The sequence below is a fragment of the Amia ocellicauda genome, chromosome 8 (genome assembly GCF_036373705.1).
Source record: "Amia ocellicauda isolate fAmiCal2 chromosome 8, fAmiCal2.hap1, whole genome shotgun sequence".
In the NCBI taxonomy this organism is placed as follows: Eukaryota; Metazoa; Chordata; class Actinopteri; order Amiiformes; family Amiidae; genus Amia; species Amia ocellicauda.
Window position 1 is genome coordinate 44,172,516 of NC_089857.1, and position 19,795 is coordinate 44,192,310.

Below are 19,795 nucleotides of genomic sequence, written 5' to 3' on the forward strand. Positions count from 1 at the left end.
TCTGTACGAGGAGGTCTGCTATAAATAACAGCTCGAGAGCTCTACACCTGCCTACAGAGATTTGGCCGCGTCATGTGACGGAAGCGCTGTGCCTCCTCTGTTGCCGTTAATTCGATTCCTCTCTAGCGGAGAGAGAATGCAGAGCGGGGCGCCAGGAGAGGGGCTGCAGGCGCGGGATGCTACGGGGGGGGCGCGTTCACCGTAGCGAAGGCCTGTGGGTTGTCCCGAGGCTGCTTAACATTTTCGTTTCATTTATTTACCGATTCGTCTGCGATTTCCCCCTCGCAGTGAGCGGCTGCTTATCTAGGTCAGGGGATGTGGAGTAGGGCAGGCCGAGCAGATGCTTTCTCACACTCGCGGTCACCCTGGCTGATGCTCGGCGCTGCGGTGGCATCCCCGGCCCCTGGGCTCAATGCTGAAGTGGTTGTTTTTGCAGAAGGCCCTGCAGAGCAAGCACGAACCCGCGACCCGGGACCAGGAGCGGCAGGAAGGGGGTGGACCGGCGGCCGGGGAGTCTGGGGTGGCGAGCACGGGGTGTGGTCAGGTAGGCACGTTTGACAGTCCCTCCTCTCTCTCTCTCTCTCCACACGTCTGTTTACTGCGCTCGCTCTCTCCCTCCACCCCTCCTCCTCTCTCCGCTCGCGAGTCGCTCCGAGTGTGGCAGGGTTTGCCGAGCGCTTAGCAACCGGCGCTGCTGACCTCATTCTGCCACCGCTCCCGCGCTGCCGAGGCCTCCGCGCAGGCGATCTGTTCGTGGGGATTTTGAAAATGACAGGTTGCTTGTAAGACGGGGACGGATTGTGTGAGCGGAGCTGACAGTGGGTGGCCGCCTGGCCCTTTCACCCTTCGCCCGGGGGAAGGTTTTTATTGTCTTTCGGTGGCGCCACAGAACCACAAATCATGACGTTTAATTGACAAGGATTATAACATTGCAGGAAGGTAAAAATCATCCAGGTAGCGCTTTTTATCTTTATTTTCAGCATTGCATTTAACCTTTAATGACCGTAATGTACTGAATTGTTCACTCAGCATCATCGTCAGTTCTGTGAGGCTGTGCCGAAAGGCTGTCGAGGGATCGTAGGAACGGCAGCAGCAGAAACCTTCTGAGGAGAATAGGAAGAGGCAGCTGTTGTCTAAAAAAAACTTGGTGGGGGTTGTGAATATCCCTCCTGAGATTTTTATTTTTATTTTCATTGCCATTTTTAAAGATCTGTAGCTCCAGTGTTCATAGAAACGGGATTTTTCCCTTTTCGAACGCGTCAGCATTGCTGGCTGTCAATCTTGCCGTACGCGTGTCCTCCCTCTGTGCCCGTCACGAGGAAGAGAAACAGAAACTAAGAGGCCGTTGATCAAAACCAGAAGTGGGCTGAGAGCTGTGGATTTCTCCCTATATTTAAAAACAACTCCCAAGTCCAAGGCAACAAAATGTAACGTGGACGGCGAGTCTCTGTCTGTCAATGAGGCTGAGAAGCCTTTGTCTCGTGGACACAGATTTGACTTCGAGGGCTCTTGGCACCACGGAGACTCTCGAGTTCATCATATTTAATGGACCCCGTACCTCCGAGCCACTCATCTCGGCATGTAAATGTACGGTTTCATTAATATGCCCCTCATTTTGTGCCACAAGTTTTGTCCTCCCTGATACCAGATGTCCTTCTGTCCTGTTCATATTCAGTGACAAATCAACAGAAAAACAATAAATGGTGCCTTTTTAAAAACATTTTCCCCCTCTCGGTGAAAATCGCAGAACCAGATTGTGAGATTGAACTCCGGCTTTACAATCTGGCTCCTGTGTTGGCCGGGCACTGTTTCTCTGATGGACAGACTTTGCTTTTGGCATCATAAGTTCCACCCCCCCAAACCCCCATAACCATCCATAAACATGCTAAACTTGCATTAGTTTGTTTATTCATATCCGGTTCTGTCTCGTCTCGGCAGGGTTCTGGAGCCCGGCTGGACCACGAGGCAGCCAATGAAACGAGCTGCAGCGGCAGTTATTCTGTCCCTCGAAGACTGACAAGTCACCTGGGTACCAAGGTAACCGAAGATTCCAAACCCCAGGTTGCTACACTACATTTTTACTAATCATAAATAACCGTCTTTGACAGTTTTTATCCCCCCACCCCCCGTTTAGATGCTCTTACTAACAATCATTCAAAATTGCATGTGTGTTAAATATGAAGTACTTGTCACCCGTCAGCTCTGGACAAGATGTTGATGGTAACGCTCGGATGCTGTTTTCGGGGCGGTGTGCGAGAGAACGATTTGGCACGATTAATCGGCACTGTGTGGGAAACTGATTCGCTAGTGGGAGCGGAGAGTTCTTCACATACACCTCCCGGAAAACTGTCTTCATTTTGTGCAGAGCTACGGACTTTATAGATGTACATGCCTCGCAATTTTAAATGAAACAAGTAGTGCCGTTAGATGATGCTTTGTGTCTGTGAAGCTGGGTTAAGTGTTTATAAGCTGGACACCAGACCGATAACGATGCGTTTCTGACATGTTTTAGACATTTTGATCGTCTTTTAAAGGTAGTTTTGTACATTTTGGATCAATTCACAATCCTAGAAATAACAATAAACCCCTTTAAAAAAACACATACGTAGATCAGATACCATACTGATAAAAAGGCCATGTTTTAGACGTTAAAGATGGGAAGAACTGGTTTTGGATGTCCTAGACGGGGGGGTGGGGTGGGTGTGGGGGTGGGGGGGCACAGGGCTCGGAGGCGTGTTAACGAGCGCTCTGTCCTCTGTCTGTCTCCGCGCCTGTAGGTGGAGATGGTCTACTCCCTGCTATCCATGCTGGGCACCCACGACAAGGACGACATGTCGCGCACGCTGCTGGCCATGTCCAGCTCTCAGGACAGCTGCATCGCCATGCGCCAGTCCGGCTGCCTCCCGCTGCTCATCCAGCTGCTGCACGGCAACGACAAGGACTCGGTGCTGCTGGGCAACTCGCGGGGTAGCAAAGAGGCCCGGGCCCGCGCCAGCGCCGCATTGCACAACATCATCCACTCGCAGCCCGACGACAAGCGCGGCCGGCGCGAGATCCGCGTGCTGCACCTGCTGGAGCAGATCCGGGCCTACTGCGAGACGTGCTGGGAGTGGCAGGAGACGCACGAGCGGGGCGTGGACCAGGACAAGAACCCCAGTAAGTGTGTCCTTGCGGCTGCGCGGCTGCGTGCCGGCGGGGTTTGGGTGCCAGTCGCTCGGTCGTCGACCTGACTGTAATCGGGCTGTTTGTTTTGTCAGTGCCGTCACCGGTGGAGCACCAGATCTGCCCGGCCGTGTGTGTGCTGATGAAGCTGTCCTTCGATGAGGAGCACCGGCACGCGATGAACGAGCTCGGTAAGGCAGGAGCGCCGCACGGCACCACAGCGGAGCCCCGGACTGGCGCAGGGCCGGCTCTCTAATTGCCTGGGCCTCATGTCGTCAGCATTTACTATGCGTGAATGTCAGAGTAGGATCTGCCTATTTATAGTCTCTGGTAGCATTTTAATTAAACCAGTGCCGTAGATATGAAGTGTCATCTTTGTTTGGTCTCATTCAGTCTGTCTTTTTTCCAAAGCTCAACAATCATTATTAGTATATTTAAATTAACTTGAAAACTGACATTTTCAAATCCAGCTTCACGGAACTCCTAGATGTATTTGCTCAATTCCTTGCAGTTCTGGGTCTACATTGAAGATAAATGCACATAATGCACCAAAATAATGATCTAATATATATGGTGCCTGTTTGGGAGAAAGCAGCGCTGTTTAGACTGACCTTGCGACACTCCTACCAAGCCAGGCTTTCCTCCAGAGTCCCTTTGGGAAAGATCTCGGCTACATTGTGAAGAGGCAGCAGTATTTGATAGTGTTCATCTGCTGCAGAGTGATGACTTTGAGACCTCTTATCCGATCGTGTGACTGGGATTTGTTGGCACGGAGGAAATTCAATCCTATTGTGAACGGTTTCCTGCTTCCTAACACGTCCCGCTCTGTGCACATGACAGCCACAGTGGCCCGTATCCAACCCGCTCCGATGTGATTAAGACAGTGCTTCACCTATGGACCCAATAACTGACACACAGGTGCTCCTGTAGTCTGCTCAGCGCTTTGGAGTCCATCCTGGTTCAGCGCTGGCGTGACGGGGTCTCTTCTCCTCCGCAGGGGGGCTGCAGGCCATCGGGGAGCTGCTGCAGGTGGACTGCGAGATGTACGGGCTGACGAGCGACCACTACAGCGTCACCCTGCGGCGCTACGCTGGCATGGCCCTCACCAACCTCACCTTCGGAGACGTGGCCAATAAGGTGGGGGCTGAGAGATGACACTTAACATTAGATGGGTGATTTCTGCTCGTAAGGTCAGAGTAATGACACAGTTACAATGTGGATTATTTGTACCCAACTGCATGCCTACTAAAAACTTGCATTCCACCTGTGTGTAACTACACTGCAGGTGCCTACTCTGCATTTGCACCCCAGTAACACCCAGTGACCGCTGTGTTGTGCCTACGATGCCAGTGCTGACTGAGTTTTGCTCTTTCACGTCAACAGGCGACGCTGTGCTCCATGAAGGGCTGCATGCGTGCCATGGTGGCCCAGCTGAAATCGGAGAGCGAGGACTTGCAGCAGGTATAGTGCTGTGTTCACCGCACAGTGACCGTCTGCATGCCAGTACATTAGTCCTGGCACGAGGCAGACGGTACCGATAGGGCTTATTAAAAGTGGTTGTGGTCACAGTGATGGTTTAAAATAGTTTGTTTTATGTTTGAATACAAATTAATTAAACCTCAAACAACCACAACGAAAAAATTATAGGTTCAAGTGTAATTTTGTGTCCATTCCCGTTTCGATGAAGCCTCATTCCGTGTCTGTGTGTTGTGTGTGCGCAGGTGATTGCCAGCGTCCTCAGGAACCTGTCCTGGCGCGCCGATGTCAACAGTAAGAAGACGCTGCGAGAGGTGGGCAGCGTCAAGGCGCTGATGGAGTGCGCTCTGGACGTGAAGAAGGTGAGTCAAAGCTTCCCTTAGTTTCTTACCTACAGACAGAGTTTCCTGGACACTCGTGACAGAATTGCTCGGATTAAATGAATCCTCTTTTCGGCTGTAGCTCTGTCTCTCGTGAGAACTGAGGCAGACAGACCTGAGAAGCTGGGCTTTTTAAATGTATTGATTTAGTTTTTTCCTAACACTTGGTGACTGTAGATGGTATTCTGTTCAGGTGTGTTTATTCTTCAGTCCCGTTCTCAAGAGTATTTGAAAAAACAAGAAGTAAGTTCTTGTGATGCCCAGCAGGCCAGGGCTTTTCTTATTTCCTGTTTTTGCCTCAATTTTCCATTCATTACAAGGTTTTCTTCCTTAAATAAATACAGATTCTCACTCCATCTTGTTCCCTGTCTCGTTCCTTCCAGGAGTCGACCCTGAAGAGTGTCCTGAGTGCGCTGTGGAACCTGTCCGCCCACTGCACGGAGAACAAGGCGGACATCTGCTCGGTGGGGGGTGCGCTGGCCTTCCTCGTTAGCACTTTAACGTACCGCAGTCAGACCAACACCCTGGCGATCATCGAGAGCGGCGGGGGGATCCTGCGCAACGTGTCCAGCCTGATCGCAACGAACGAAGATCACAGGTATGGATCGGCTACGTCACGAGTTCCTCACACGGGTACGAGGCCGGGCTTGGGTCAGTCGGAGCCCACAGTAACACGTGCCCTTGGTCATGTGATGAGGGGAATCATAGATTTCCACTCCTTTAAAATGGCATTGCCCGTCACTCAAGGGTCCAGATGATTCGCACAAGCACTGCGGCGCGTTTTGGTTCCTTACTTCTAAGTCGGCTTTAATTTCCTCAGAGTGTTTACTAATCAAAATTAAGATTGTCCCCAGGGCTGTGGGAGATTTGAAGAGACCTCTGAAACCCACAGAGCAAATTATCAGTGCCATAACCTCACCTTGCACTGGTGAATGATCCATCCGAGATCAGATTTACATCAAAATAAGGAGAATGTATTTGGCTATTTATTTTTAAGCAGCTTACTGATCTCACTTTTTTTTTTTTTTTTTTTCCTCCTTTTAGGCAAATCCTGAGAGAAAACAACTGCCTGCAGACACTACTCCAGCACCTGAAGTCTCACAGCTTGACGATCGTCAGCAATGCCTGTGGGACACTGTGGAACCTTTCGGCTCGCAATGCGAAGGACCAGGAGGCCCTGTGGGACATGGGCGCCGTCAGCATGCTCAAGAACCTGATCCACTCCAAGCACAAGATGATCGCCATGGGCAGTGCGGCAGCTTTAAGGAACCTCATGGCCAACAGACCGGCGAAGTACAAAGATGCCAACATCATGTCCCCAGGGTCCAGCTTGCCCTCCCTTCATGTCCGGAAGCAGAAGGCACTGATCGAGGAGCTGGACGCACAGCACCTGTCGGAGACCTTCGACAACATCGACAATTTGAGCCCCAAAGCTTCGCACAGGAGCAAGCCGAGGCACAAGCAGAACGTGTACAGCGAGTACGTGCTGGACTCCGGCCGCCACAACGACGACGGGGCGTGCCGGCCAGAGAGCTTCAATCCCAACAACGTGACGGTGCTCTCACCCTACGTGAACACGCCTGTGCTGCCTGGCTCCTCCTCCCGGGAGAGCAGAGGAGGTTCGGAGGGTCCCCGGGCCGAGAAGGACAGGAGCCTCGACCGGGAGCGGAGGGGGACCGGGCCGGGGGGCGGCTTCCACCCTTCCTCTGATAACTCCTCCAAGAGGATAGGTGTCCAGATCTCCAGCACGGCGGCGCAGATTGCCATGGTCATGGAGGAAGTAAAGAGCATGCACATATCCCAGGACGACCGGGGCGGGGGAACCGCGGCGGACATCCATTGCATGCAAGAAGAGATGAGTGGCATCAAGCGCGGGTCGGCGGCGCACACACACCTGAGCGTGTACGGCTTCAACAAACCAGAGCATCCGAGCAGGACGTGCCCGATGCCGTACGGGAAGATGGAGTACAGGGCCTCCAACGACAGCCTCAACAGTGTGAGCAGCAGTGACGGCTACGGCAAGAGGGGTCAGATGAAGCCGGTGGACTCTTACTCGGAGGATGACGAGGGAAAATTTTGTAGTTACGGAAAATACCCGGCCGACCTCGCCCACAAGATACACAGTGCCAATCACATGGAGGACAACGATGGGGACCTGGACACCCCTATTAACTACAGCCTGAAGTATTCTGATGAGCAGTTGAACTCTGGAAGGCAGAGCCCCAGCCAGAACGAAAGGTGGGCAAGACCTAAACACCTGGTGGAAGACGAGATGAAAAGAAACGACCAGAAATCGAGATCCCAGACTGAGTCGTACCCCACGTTTGCAGAGACCGCGAGCGACAACGAAGAGAAACGCATGAAATACCCGCCACGATTTGTGCCGCCAGAGTGTGCAGGCGGCTTCCGGTCAAGAAGCTCCAATAGCTCGGAACAGAGCAGAGGGAGCTCCACTCATGGGATGACCAAAAAGGTTACCCAGCCGATTTGCCCCGTTGACGACTACGAGGACGATAAACCGACCAACTACAGTGAGCGGTACTCCGAAGAGGAACAGCACGAGGAAGAGGATCAGCCAACGAATTACAGCATCAAGTACAGTGAGGAACACCACCACGTTGAGCAACCAATTGATTATAGCTTAAAATACTCCTCCGAAGCCCCCACTTCCCAAAAGTCCATGTTCACTCGCTCTAAGGCCTCTTCTGCACAGAGTTCAGCCAAGGACCACATGCCACAGGGCGGCGCAGGCTCCTCCGGGACGTCCTCCAAGAATTCCAGCAGACAAAACCAGCTCCACCCTTCATCAGCTCAGACGCGAAAGGCATCCTCCATCAATCAAGAGACCATACAGACGTATTGCGTGGAGGACACACCCATCTGCTTCTCCAGGGGCAGCTCCCTGTCCTCGCTGTCCTCCGCGGAGGATGAAATGGAAGGGCGCGAGCAATCCAGAAGTGGGACGAACAACTACCCAACTCTGCCGGTTTCTGACAAAGAGGCTGGTGGTGCGGATCAGCCTATAGCTGAAGGCCAGTCAGCTTCCCAGTATATAAGAATGAAGCCCCATAGGAATCAGGCCCCTAACGTGACTGGCTCTGATGGGTCGAGACACAAAGCTGTAGAATTTTCATCAGGTGCCAAATCGCCTTCCAAAAGTGGTGCTCAGACCCCCAAAAGCCCTCCTGAACATTACGTGCAGGAGACACCCCTGATGTTCAGCAGGTGTACTTCGGTTAGCTCTCTGGATAGCTTTGAAAGTCACTCGATTGCCAGTTCGGTGCAGAGCGAACCGTGCAGCGGCATGGTCAGTGGGATCATCAGCCCAAGCGATCTTCCAGACAGTCCGGGGCAAACGATGCCGCCGAGCCGCAGCAAGACTCCACCGCCTCCGCTTGCAGCACAAATGAAACACAAAATGAAAGTGCCTACTCACATGGAGAAGAGAGAGTTGGCTCCGCGACATGTAGCCTTAAACGCTGCTGTGCAGAAAGTCCAGGTCCTTCCTGACAACGACACCCTGTTACACTTTGCGACAGAAAGCACGCCAGACGGGTTCTCTTGTTCGTCGAGTTTAAGTGCGTTGAGTATGGACGAACCCTTCATTCAGAAAGATGTCGAGCTTCGAATGATGCCGCCAGTCCACGAAGACGACCATGGAAATGAAGGAGAGCCTGAAAAAGAAGACGCTAAGGAAACCAAAGGCCAGGATAAGCCTGAAGGTACACGTGAGCCAGACATTCTTGATGACTCCGATGACGACGACATTGAGATTCTGGAGGAGTGTATAAACTCGGCAATGCCCACAAAGTCTTCACGGAAGAAAAAGCCTTCGCCTTCCAACACTTCAAGAATACCACCCCCTGTAGCTCGAAAACCAAGCCAGCTACCTGTGTACAAACTTCTTCCTTCGCAGAACAGAGGGCAGCAACAAAAGCACGTCAGCTTCACACATGGCGAAGATATGCCAAGAATCTATTGTGTTGAGGGAACCCCCATTAATTTCTCGACAGCGACCTCTCTCAGTGATCTGACCATTGACTCGCCTCCGAACGAGCTGGCAAACCCTGAGAGCTCGGGCACCGGAGTGGGACCTGCCCCTGTCGAGAGGCGAGATACCAATCCAGAGGGGAGAAGCACTGACGGCAAAGATGCTAACAAAAGCCCCCCAGCCCCCCCTGCCGCCGTGGATGATAAGGCAGAGGAAGGTGACGACATTTTGGCCGAGTGCATCAGTTCTGCCATGCCAAAGGGTAAAAGCCACAAGCCGTTCAGGGTGAAAAAAATCATGGATCAGGTGCATCATACTTCCCCATCTGCAGGTTGTCCAAGTCCTCAGGATGGGGAGAAGAAGAAGCCCACATCTCCAGTGAAGCCAATGCCTCAGAGCAGTGAATACAGGGCGCGAGTGATGAAGAGAACAGAGGCGGCCAACGTTTTCCCGGCTGAAAGCCCTTACCCAGATAAAAACAAGGATGCCAAAAAACGAGATCCCAAAAGCACCGCCAGGGAATCTGCAGATAAACCTCCGAATAGTGAGGAAAGAGGACGCACAACTTTTGCTTTTGACTCTCCTCACCACTATACACCAATCGAGGGGACTCCGTACTGCTTCTCGCGCAACGACTCCCTGAGCTCATTAGATTTTGATGACGACGAGCTGGATTTTTCTAAGGAAAAAGCGGAGCTCCGTAAAGAAAAAGACCAGAAAAAGGCAACGTCCAAAAATGCAACATCCAGCGAGGAGCCTCCTAGCCACCCGTCAGCAACACGAGCTCAAATGTTCCACAGGGCTAATAGAGCCCCTGCCAAACCTCTTCTGCACAAACAAGCGACTTTCCCACAGGCATCCAAAGATAACGCAGGATCGGTCATGGATGAAAAGATGCAGAACTTTGCCATTGAGGATACGCCAGTGTGCTTTTCCAGAAACTCGTCTCTCAGCTCACTGAGCGATATAGATCAAGAAAACAACAACAACAAAGACAACCAGCAGAAAGAGAGTTCAAATACCCAGGTGCCAGGGTCCCGGCCTCAGGCTTCCGGCTACGCCCCAAAGGCTTTTCATGTCGAGGACACCCCAGTGTGCTTCTCTAGGAACAGTTCCCTGAGTTCCCTGAGCATTGACTCGGAAGATGACCTCTTGCAAGAATGCATCAGCTCTGCCATGCCAAAAAAGAAGAAACAGCCAGCGAGAAACAAGGGAGAAGATCTTGGCAGTGATGATAAGAGTATGGATGGCATACTGGCAGAAGAACCAGATTTAACTTTGGATCTTCGAGATATACAAAGTCCCATTTCAGAGCAGGCTCTCTCGCCCGATTCTGAGTCATTTGACTGGAAGGCCATTCAAGAAGGTGCAAACTCAATAGTCAGCAGCTTGCATCAGGCTGCCGCCAGTCTCTCCAGACAGGCCTCTTCCGATTCAGATTCCATCCTGTCCCTCAAGTCTGGTATCTCGTTAGGATCCCCCTTCCACCTGACACCAGATCAGGAAGATAAACCGATTACCTCCAATAAAGGCCCGAGAATCTTAAAACCAGGGGAAAAAAGCACTTTAGAAGCAAAAAAAAAAGAGGAACAAGAGGCAAAAGCCCTGAAAGGAGGAAAGAAAGTTTATAAAAGCCTGATAACTGGCAAAGCCCGATCAACCCTTGAGAGCATCTCATCTCAGAAGCAGTCAACTGTTCCTATGCTTTCGCGTGGCAGAACTATGATCCATATTCCCGGTGTACGAAGCAGTTCACCGAGCACCAGTCCAATTCCCAAAAAGACACCACCGAAAAGCATTGCCGCAAAAATACCCACCCAGGGGCCGGGTCCTGGGAACTCTCCCAGGAGTAAAACCCCAGTGAAATCTGAACCAAACGCTGCGAGGGGACAGCCGAGCTCCCAAGGAGGATCAAGCAAGGCATCGTCTCGGTCGGGCTCCAGAGAGTCCACTCCTTCCCGACCCACCCAGCAGCCTTTGACCAGACCTATGCAATCACCTGGTCGCACATCCGTCTCACCCGGACGGAACGGCATTAGCCCTTCCAACAAGCTGTCTCAGTTGCCCCGCACAACCTCCCCGAGTACAGCTTCCACCAAGTCATCGGGGTCTGGAAGAATGTCATATACGTCCCCCGGCAGACATCTGGGTCAGCAAACGCCGACCAAACAGAGCGGCCTTCCGAGAAGCACGAGTGGGATTCCACGGAGCGAGTCTGCCTCCAAGGGCTTGAACCAGGCCACCACCGCAGCTGCTGCAGGTACCGCTAAAAAGGCAGAGCTGTCGAGGATGTCATCCGCAAAGTCCAGTGGGAGCGAGTCCGACAGGTCAGAAAGGCCAGTACTGGTGCGTCAGTCCACCTTCATTAAAGAAGCCCCTAGTCCAACACTGAAAAGAAAACTGGAAGAGTCTGCCTCCTTTGAGTCTCTGTCTCCTTCGTCCAGACCAGTGTCTCCCAACCGGTCGCAGTCTCACACCCCGATGTTGAGTCCTTCGTTGCCAGACATGTCGTTAACCTTGCCATATCAGGGTAGCTGTTGGAGAAAGTCCCCTACCTCCCAAAACTCTTCGGAAAACGGAGACGGACGGCCTCTGAGGAAGCATGACATTTCCCGCTCCCACTCCGAAAGCCCCTCCAGGCTCCCGATTAACCGGACTGGCACGTGGAAGCGAGAGAACAGTAAGCACTCTTCATCCCTCCCGAGAGTCAGTACTTGGAAAAGAACCGGGAGCTCCTCCTCGATCCTGTCGGCGTCCTCCGAGTCCAGCGAGATTGCTAGGAGTGAAGACGAAAGGCAAGTCGCCAGTCCTGCTCAAGGAGCCAAACAAAGCAAAGATGGCCACGCTCCTTTAAAAGGAACGTGGAGGAAGATTAAGGAGAGTGAAATTGCACAGATAAGCCAACTGCAGGATCCAGCCGAGGACGGCGTGGACGCAAAGCTGCTGCTTCATCAGATGGCCCCCGCTGTGTCCAAGACCGAGGACGTGTGGGTGAGGATCGAGGACTGTCCCATCAACAACCCCCGGTCTGGGAAATCGCCCACGGGGAACACTCCCCCCATTATCGACAGCATGCCAGAGAAACTGTCTGCCGACGACTCGGACGCGAGCGACACGCTGTCCAGGTCATCTGCTGCGGCCGAGGGTTCGTCCAGCCGCCTCCTCGGGTCGGAATCGAGCGTGAACTCGTTATCCAAGAGCGAGAGCCCCGACAGGAAGGTGGCAGAAGGCAAGCCGGCCCCGATCAACCCGGGCGAGACGGCGGAGACGCACGAGAATCCCGTCACCGAGCGGACCCCGTTTAGTTCTTCGAATTCCAGCAAGCACAGCTCCCCCAGTGGCGCCGTAGCTGCCCGAGTGACTCCGTTCAATTACAACCCCAGCCCCAGGAAGAGCGGCAACGAGGGGACGCCTGCCCGGCCGTCCCAGATCCCCACGCCCATCGGCATTGGCGGCAGCAGTAGCAGCGGCAGCGGCACAAAGACCAGAGACTCCAAAGGGGACGGTGTCGTTGAGTCGAGTGGAAATCAGAGTCCGAAACGCCTTTCCGGATCGTACCTTGTTACTTCTGTGTGAAGCGGAAGGAATGGACAGGGGACTGTTTTTCATTAACCAAGAGGGCGATCACTAACCGCATACACTTCGCTTTGTTAACTGTTGGTTCAAACGCAAAACAAATGTAAATATGAATGATTCTTTTTAGAGGGTAACTGTTCTGGAAGCCATATTTGATAAAGGCACAGTATCTTTGCTGGTAGAAATGTGGCGGGCACAGGAGGTCAATGTGGAGGGTGACGTAAGCGTATTTGTACTGTACAGATTGTTTTTTGATGTATTATTTAAAATGAATCTCTGACATGAAACTGTTCTGTCTTGCTTGGCTTAAATGAAACTAAACAAAACAAAGATATAAACATTTTTGAGATGGTAAAACACTGTTTGAAACCAGCTGTTGTACTCATGCTTTTGATTTTAAGATTTGTATCATCGTTCAGCATTAGGTCAGTAAATCATGCAAACGGTTGAAGATTCAGTTCTGCTGCTGCAAGGATATTTAAAAGACAAACGAACACAAAAAAACAAACTCACATCCAGCTCTTCTGCATGAATGATCCAATCGTTCATTTCCTCCAGTAACAATTAACATTTCTGTGGTCACATGATGTGTATAGGTAGCTGTAGTGTATTGATTTACACTATTTTGTGTGTGCTCTGAAAATAAGAAATCTGTAACCTGGAAACCTTGGCTGAGATTATTTTACCTTGGAAATAGATTTGATCGGAAAGTAGATAGAGATCCTCTGCTATGCTGTTAACTTGTTGTATATTCTGTTATTGGAGGTGAGATGGCTGCTCTTTTAATAATGAGACTTTGGTTGTCTCAAAAAGGACTAAATGAAAAACTAAAAATAAATTATTACTGTATGTTTTGGTGTTGGTCTGATAATTTTATCCCCCCTTCCCCGAACCTAACCACTCGCTGTTCTAGCACATAACCTGAAGCAAAATGTTTTTGTTCTGCCAAAAAATGATACAAATAAAAAGATAACACTATATGTGAATGAATACGATGTAAACACTTGTTTTATTTTTTTCTTCTTCATGCAATAAAGTGGATATGGATATTTAAAATGAAGCACTGTGTTGCAGATGACAAATTGTAAAGCCACAAAATAAACACTAAGACATTTGGTGCAAACTGCCTACTGTGCATTTAGTGAAACCATGTGTTCACTGACAGATGGATCAAATGTAAGCAGTGCTATGGTGGATACTCGCCATCACAGAGTTCCCACAACACACAAAACTGCGGTCATGCATTTTAAAAGGCAGGTTTATGTTCATATTCTTCTCAATAAAAGTGTTAAACTAGACCAAAACATTAGTGCAGGCGCAATTACTACAGAATAAGCAAATCCTGTTTTAAAGTTGCAAGAAAGTGGTACCCTCTGGTGGCCATGTGAAGATATGTCAACCCTCTTCGATGCTTTAATGTTGCTCAATAGCTGGCTAGTTTGCCACTCAAACGGTCATTTCTAATGATCAGCACAGCTGATTACTTTGTTACTAATAATACTTTGCTACTTGGTTTTGTTTACATTGATTAAATTGTTATAGTAAGGGCAATTTAAACCCCTATTAATATAATTTACAGGCTTCTGCTTCATGTACTGTGACCAAGTACTTTCTCTCAGGGCATCTTGAGTCTCAGGTGGGCTAACGGGGGTCGATGTCTGTATACAGAGAGGCCAGCACTGCTGCCGACTGCTGTTCATTGAAGAAAGCGGATGCTGTGAAACTGAAACGTCTGCTCTGTTTTGATGGGACACGAATTGGACGTTGTTATAATGATTTAACAGTGTCGTAGCTCCGAGGTGTCGAAAGTGTACCTTACGCGTGGCTTGTGGAAATGAATACGTCAATGTTGTCATCTCAGCTCAGATGAGTGCTGGGAAGTTGTATTAACAACATATTGATCTCCATATACAGTGCATCCGGAAAGTATTCACAGCGTTTCATTTTTTCCACATTTTGTTATGTTACAGCCTTATTTTCCTCAAAATTCTACAAACAATACCCCATAGTGGCAACGTGAAAGAAGTTTGTTTGAAATCTTTACAAATTTATTAAAAATAAAAATTAGATCTCTCCAGAGATGTTCAATCGGGTTCAAGTCTGGGCTCTGGCTGGTCCACTCAAGGACATTCACAGAGTTGTCCTGTAGCCACTCCTTTGTTATCTTGGCTGTGTGCTTAGGGTCGTTGTCCTGTTGGAAGATGAACCTTCGCCCCAGTCTGAGGTCCAGAGCGCTCTGGAGCAGGTTTTCATCAAGGATGTCTCTGTACATTGCTGCATTCATCTTTCCCTCGATCCTATCTAGTCTCCCAGTTCCTGCCGCTGAAAAACATCCCCACAGCATGATGCTGCCACCACCATGCTTCACTGTAGGGATGGTATTGGCCAGGTGATGAGCGGTGCCTGGTTTCCTCCAGACATGAGTTCAATCTTTGTTTCAGCAGACCAGAGAATTTTGTTTCTCATGGTCCGAGAGTCCTTCAGGTGCCTTTTGGCAAACTCCAGGTGGGCGGTCATGTGCCTTTTGCTGAGGAGTGGCTTCTGTCTAGCCACTCTACCATACTGGCCTGATTGGTGGAGTGCTGCAGAGATGGTTGTTCTTCTGGAAGGTTCTCCTCTCTCCACAGAGACACGCTGGAGCTCTGTCAGGGTGACCATCGGGTTCTTGGTCACCTCCCTGACTAATGCCCTTCTCCCCCGATCGCTCAGTTTGGCCGGGCGGCCAGCTCTAGGAAGAGTCCTGGTGGTTCCAAACTTCTTCCATTTACGGATGATGGAGGCCACTGTGCTCATTGGGACCTTCAATGCTGCAGAAACTTTTCTGTACCCTTCCCCAGATCTGTGCCTCGATACAATCCTGCCTCGGCGTAGACACAGACAATTCCTTGGACTTCATGGCTTGGTTTGTGCTCTGACATGCACTGTTAACTGTGGGACCTTATATAGACAGGTGTGTGCCTTTCCAAATCATGTCCAATAAACTGAATTTACCACAGGTGGACTCCAATCAAGTTGTAGAAACATCTCAAGGATGATCAGTGGAAACAGGATGCACCTGAGCTCAATTTTGTGTGTCATGGCAAAGGCTGTGAATACTTATGTACATGTGCTTTTTTTGTTTTTTATTTTTAATAAATGTGCAAAGATTTCAAACAAACTTCTTTCACGTTGTCATTATGGGGTATTGTTTGTAGAATTTTTAGGAAAATAATGAATTTAATCCATTTTGGAATAAGGCTGTAACATAACAAAATGTGGAAAAAGTGAAGCGCTGTGAATACTTTCCGGATGCACTGTACTGCCCAGAGACAATGTGTATTATTGCTATAGGCAGCAAAATACGAGGGTTGTATCTTCAGCATTTAAGAAGCTTGGTTGTGACTTTCAGTGCTATCAACACGGGTCGTTTTTCTACTGATATTTCTTCAGAACAGAACTACTAAAAAATCTATGAAACCTATTTGTATCAGACAGGTTGGAGGTAAGTCTAAATTGAACAATTCAGGGGGGCTTGCTTATTTATTTATGACTAGGCTTTAAGGTAGGCTGGGTGGAAATAATGAAACTATAAATAATAGTTATTACATTAGTTTAAGGTACTTCACTTAAATCCTGAAATTGTTGCGTGTGGTTTCATGTTATCGTTTCAGGAGGGGGTTTATTCTCACCCATGATAGCGGATTGAAATCCCACGCAGTTGCACCAAAGATCCTCAATCTAAAGCAGGCAAGCAGACGCTCTAGGTCTATAGTATGTTTATGGTATTAGACGACAAAATAATTCTTATATCTATGGTGGGAGTGCTTTCCCGGAAGAACGTCTGATTGACAGATGCTGGAGCCAATAGTATTTGGGTGCCGCCGATGGGTGTGACGTTAGTGGCGAACTACTTCCGGGGCAGCTGTCTGGCCAATCACCGAGCAGCCATTCAGCACGACTGCGGCGGCGCTGTGCGCGGAGCCGTGTGAGGCTTTCACTCAAAATGGCCAACTTAACCACAAACCCGGCCGATAAAGAAAGGTAAGGCCATCTGTGATGAAGTCTTTATAGCATGTCTTCTGTGTCCTGCTGATGGGACGCGTTTGAGCTGCGTTACGGGTCTGTTTTGTATTAATGTCGCGATACTTGCTCAGTGGCGCGTCACGTCACATGTAAACACACGCGTCTGAATCAGATTCGTGCTGTGATGATGATCTTAATCAAAAACAGGTTTGGCGCATCTTAGTGTGCTCTCTCAGGTGTCTGTCTGAAGCTCACAGGATGACAGGCCATGTCTAGTGTTTTGTGTTGATGTCCATCTGAAACCCCGCTCGACTGTCTCGACCATCTGTTTCAGGTTTGTCTGCATCTATCCGGCCTATATCAACAGTAAGAAGACTTTAGCTGAAGGAAGAAGAATAGCAAGTGACAAGGTAACCCGGGCCTCCTTTAAACCATCTTTATTGCCCTCCTATCGCTGCCCCGTGTGTCGGGTACTGATCTTGTTGTCTTGTCCCCAGGCTGTGGAAAACCCAACATGTGGTGAAATCAGGGACGTTTTGACTGCAGCCGGTGCCAACGTTTTAGTGGAGGTACAGTGTGACCTTTCTGACCTCATGAGGGTTCACAATATTCCTCAGTTACTTCATTGAACTAATTTCCTAAAGCAGAACCTTTGAATTAAGTATAGAATTGTATGAGGCACTTATTAAAGAACCAACTCTCTGATCACACAATTTTAAAAATTCAAATTTAAACAGATTATTTAAATTAAGGTTCAATTAAGTAATTGAGAGCTCAGCTGGAACACAAACCAGCAGGGTAGGGGCTCCTCCAGGACCATGTAAACCATTGTAATGTGACATTGGTGGATTGTATTTGGATGCTTTCAGAACAAGATGTACTCGAGGGAGTGGAACCGGGACGTGCTGTTCAGAGGGAGGGTACGGGTCCAGCTCAAGAAAGAGGACGGGACTCCGTGTCTGGAAAAGTTTTCATCGAGTGAGTCCCGTTCCCGGCAGCGAAATTGTCCTACAGGCGCGGCCATGCAGGGTCCCAGAACACATCTCCATATACAAATGCTACTGTGCATTGAAATGCCTTGTTCCTACTCGTGACAATGATGTGACACTCAGGTGTGTTCAGCTCCAGCACGTCTGTAGAGGAGAGTTAATTAGGACGTTCACATCCTATCTGACCGCATTCCCACGGGAAGGGACTGGTGCCCGGAGCTCGTGTGCAGCTGCACCGATCGGCACCTGATGTCAGACACCATCAGGATCTCGACACCACAGCACGAGCCGCTTCACACAAAGTTTTTAATCTATAGTGACGATTTATGATGTGCTGATGAACTTATTCAGCCTCGTGCCTTTGTACTGTGGTTTTGAAAGTTATAGAAGTGCTCGTGCTTCGGAAGTGTTGCTGAGGAAGAAGTCTATAATGGGAGTCCTGAGGCCTGGGTTTAGGTAGTTTCCAATGGCATTAAAATAGTCTCTTCTATAAACGCATCTCAGCTCGTTCATGACTTGGTTTTAGCAGCTGTCAGTGCACACTTTATTTATTTTTTTGTCAGTGGGGATTTGGGTTGAATTTGTAGAACTGAACCAGCGCTGTCATTGTAAAGTGATGTTCATCTCTGTCCCGCTGCAGGGAAGGACCTGATGTTCTACGCAGCAGAGATGATCCCCAAGCTGAAGACGAGGACGCAGAAGGCGGGCACAGGGGACCAGGGCACCCAGCAGGGCGAAGGAGGCAAGAAGGGCAAGAAAAAGAAGAAGTAGCTCTGTGGCCGACCGTGTGAGCGCGGTGAATCTCCGTGCTTCCTCCTGACGGACTCGTGCGGCTGCGCAATCTGCAGCCTATTAGGGAATTCTGCTGATTACTGAAAACGGGAAAAGCGCACGACCACAGGACACCGTGAGGAACGGGAACAACCTCTGACTCGAGAAACCAACAGTCTTTCATTTTATTGTGCGTTTCTTGAGTAGAAATGGAACAATTAAATCATACGCTGATGTGATGCCACGATTACTTAGAGTAATAGGTTACATTAATTTCTGAACTAGTTTATTTTCAGTTTATTCATTTGCTTTATGCGTTGAAAGAGAGTGAATTGATCAGGAAAGTGTCTGTGTGTGAAAGGTTTATTCCTCAGTGGTTTTATACCTCATTGTTTTCTCGTGTCTTTTTCAAGGTGTTGGTTTCTTTGTCATTAATTTAACGCACAACACTGCGTCGGAGACCCTGTGACGCCTCGCTGTCGGTTGTGAAATAAATAACTTACGTAAGTTGGCAAATGCTGTTAGGGCTCCTGAGATCTCATTGCATATTCTTTATAAACCTCGCCGTACTCGGATGTATTCACTCCTCCAGTTTGAATTATGTGATCTGTTTATTTTAATAAATGTTGTTCATAAAAGTACCTGTCTGTCTCGAGTTTAAATCAGCCTCTGTTGTTTTATGCACATTTTACACGCATTTATTTATTTTTTTAATCTGTGGAGAGCATTGTCAATGGATACAGTGGACAACTTATCTCACCGCGCTGGGAAGGACCGAGGTGAGTCTGAACACTCGGCCTACACCAGGTTCTGTATCTCGTGGTTCGGTGGCTTGCCAGGAAACCGAAACAAACAACAAATACAAACAGTTCACAGAGCCCGAGGACACGAGTACAGCCTCCAGACTAATGCCCCCTGGACTCAATGTAGGTCCTATATACACACTACTGCTCAGAAGTGTTAGAACGCCTCCATTGTTCCAGTTTGTATTGACATGTACGCAGTTTAATGTCTGTGTACTCTGAAGTTAAAGCAAAGAACAAATAAACAATTGGAGATAAAAAAATTAATTGTGGAATCGTTTTAACAAAATTCAAATCTGTATATACAGACGGGTGACAAATTAAAGGAAAAACCCACGTAAAGTGTCTCAGTGAGGTGTTGGGCACCACGAGCCCCAGAACAGCTTCAATGCTCTTGGCACAGATTTTCAGAGTCTCTGGACTCTACTGGAGGGATGGACACCATTCTTCCAAAAGATATTCCCTCATTTGGGGTTTTGATGATGGTGGTGGAGAGCGCTGTCTAACACATCGGTCCACACTCTCCCATAGGTGTTCAACTGGGTTGAGATCTGGTGCCTGCAAAGGCCATAGCATATGAGTCACATCATTTTCATACTCATCACACCATTCAGTGACCTTCATGCTCTGTGGATGGGCATTGTT

At 49.3% G+C, this 19,795-nt stretch overlaps 2 protein-coding genes across 8 annotated transcripts in view; both read left to right on the top strand.

Annotated features, from left to right (window-relative positions):
• The window catches only part of apc (APC regulator of WNT signaling pathway), a 48,494-nt gene extending 34,919 nt beyond the window's left edge, over positions 1-13,575 (top strand). For 3 of the 7 annotated variants that reach the window (XM_066711601.1, XM_066711602.1, XM_066711600.1), the window contains 9 exons: positions 437-544; positions 1,939-2,061; positions 2,778-3,156; positions 3,258-3,353; positions 4,160-4,299; positions 4,546-4,623; positions 4,884-5,000; positions 5,402-5,616; positions 6,063-13,575. In XM_066711601.1, coding sequence (XP_066567698.1) covers positions 437-544; positions 1,939-2,061; positions 2,778-3,156; positions 3,258-3,353; positions 4,160-4,299; positions 4,546-4,623; positions 4,884-5,000; positions 5,402-5,616; positions 6,063-12,585 — 7,779 coding nt within the window. In that variant the 3' untranslated portion in view covers positions 12,586-13,575. The remainder of the gene's footprint in view (positions 1-436; positions 545-1,938; positions 2,062-2,777; positions 3,157-3,257; positions 3,354-4,159; positions 4,300-4,545; positions 4,624-4,883; positions 5,001-5,401; positions 5,617-6,062) is intronic. The other 4 variants (XM_066711604.1, XM_066711603.1, XM_066711605.1 and 1 more) reach the window with 3 other exon arrangements.
• A 2,832-nt stretch (positions 13,576-16,407) lies between these two features.
• Positions 16,408-18,988, top strand: LOC136755155 (signal recognition particle 19 kDa protein). Its single transcript, XM_066711608.1, has 5 exons — positions 16,408-16,605; positions 16,922-16,997; positions 17,085-17,156; positions 17,457-17,565; positions 18,217-18,988. The coding sequence occupies exons 1-5, from the start codon at positions 16,568-16,570 to the stop codon at positions 18,345-18,347; spliced, it is 426 nt and encodes a 141-aa protein (XP_066567705.1). The 5' UTR covers positions 16,408-16,567; the 3' UTR covers positions 18,348-18,988.
• The last annotated feature ends 807 nt before the right edge of the window (positions 18,989-19,795 follow it).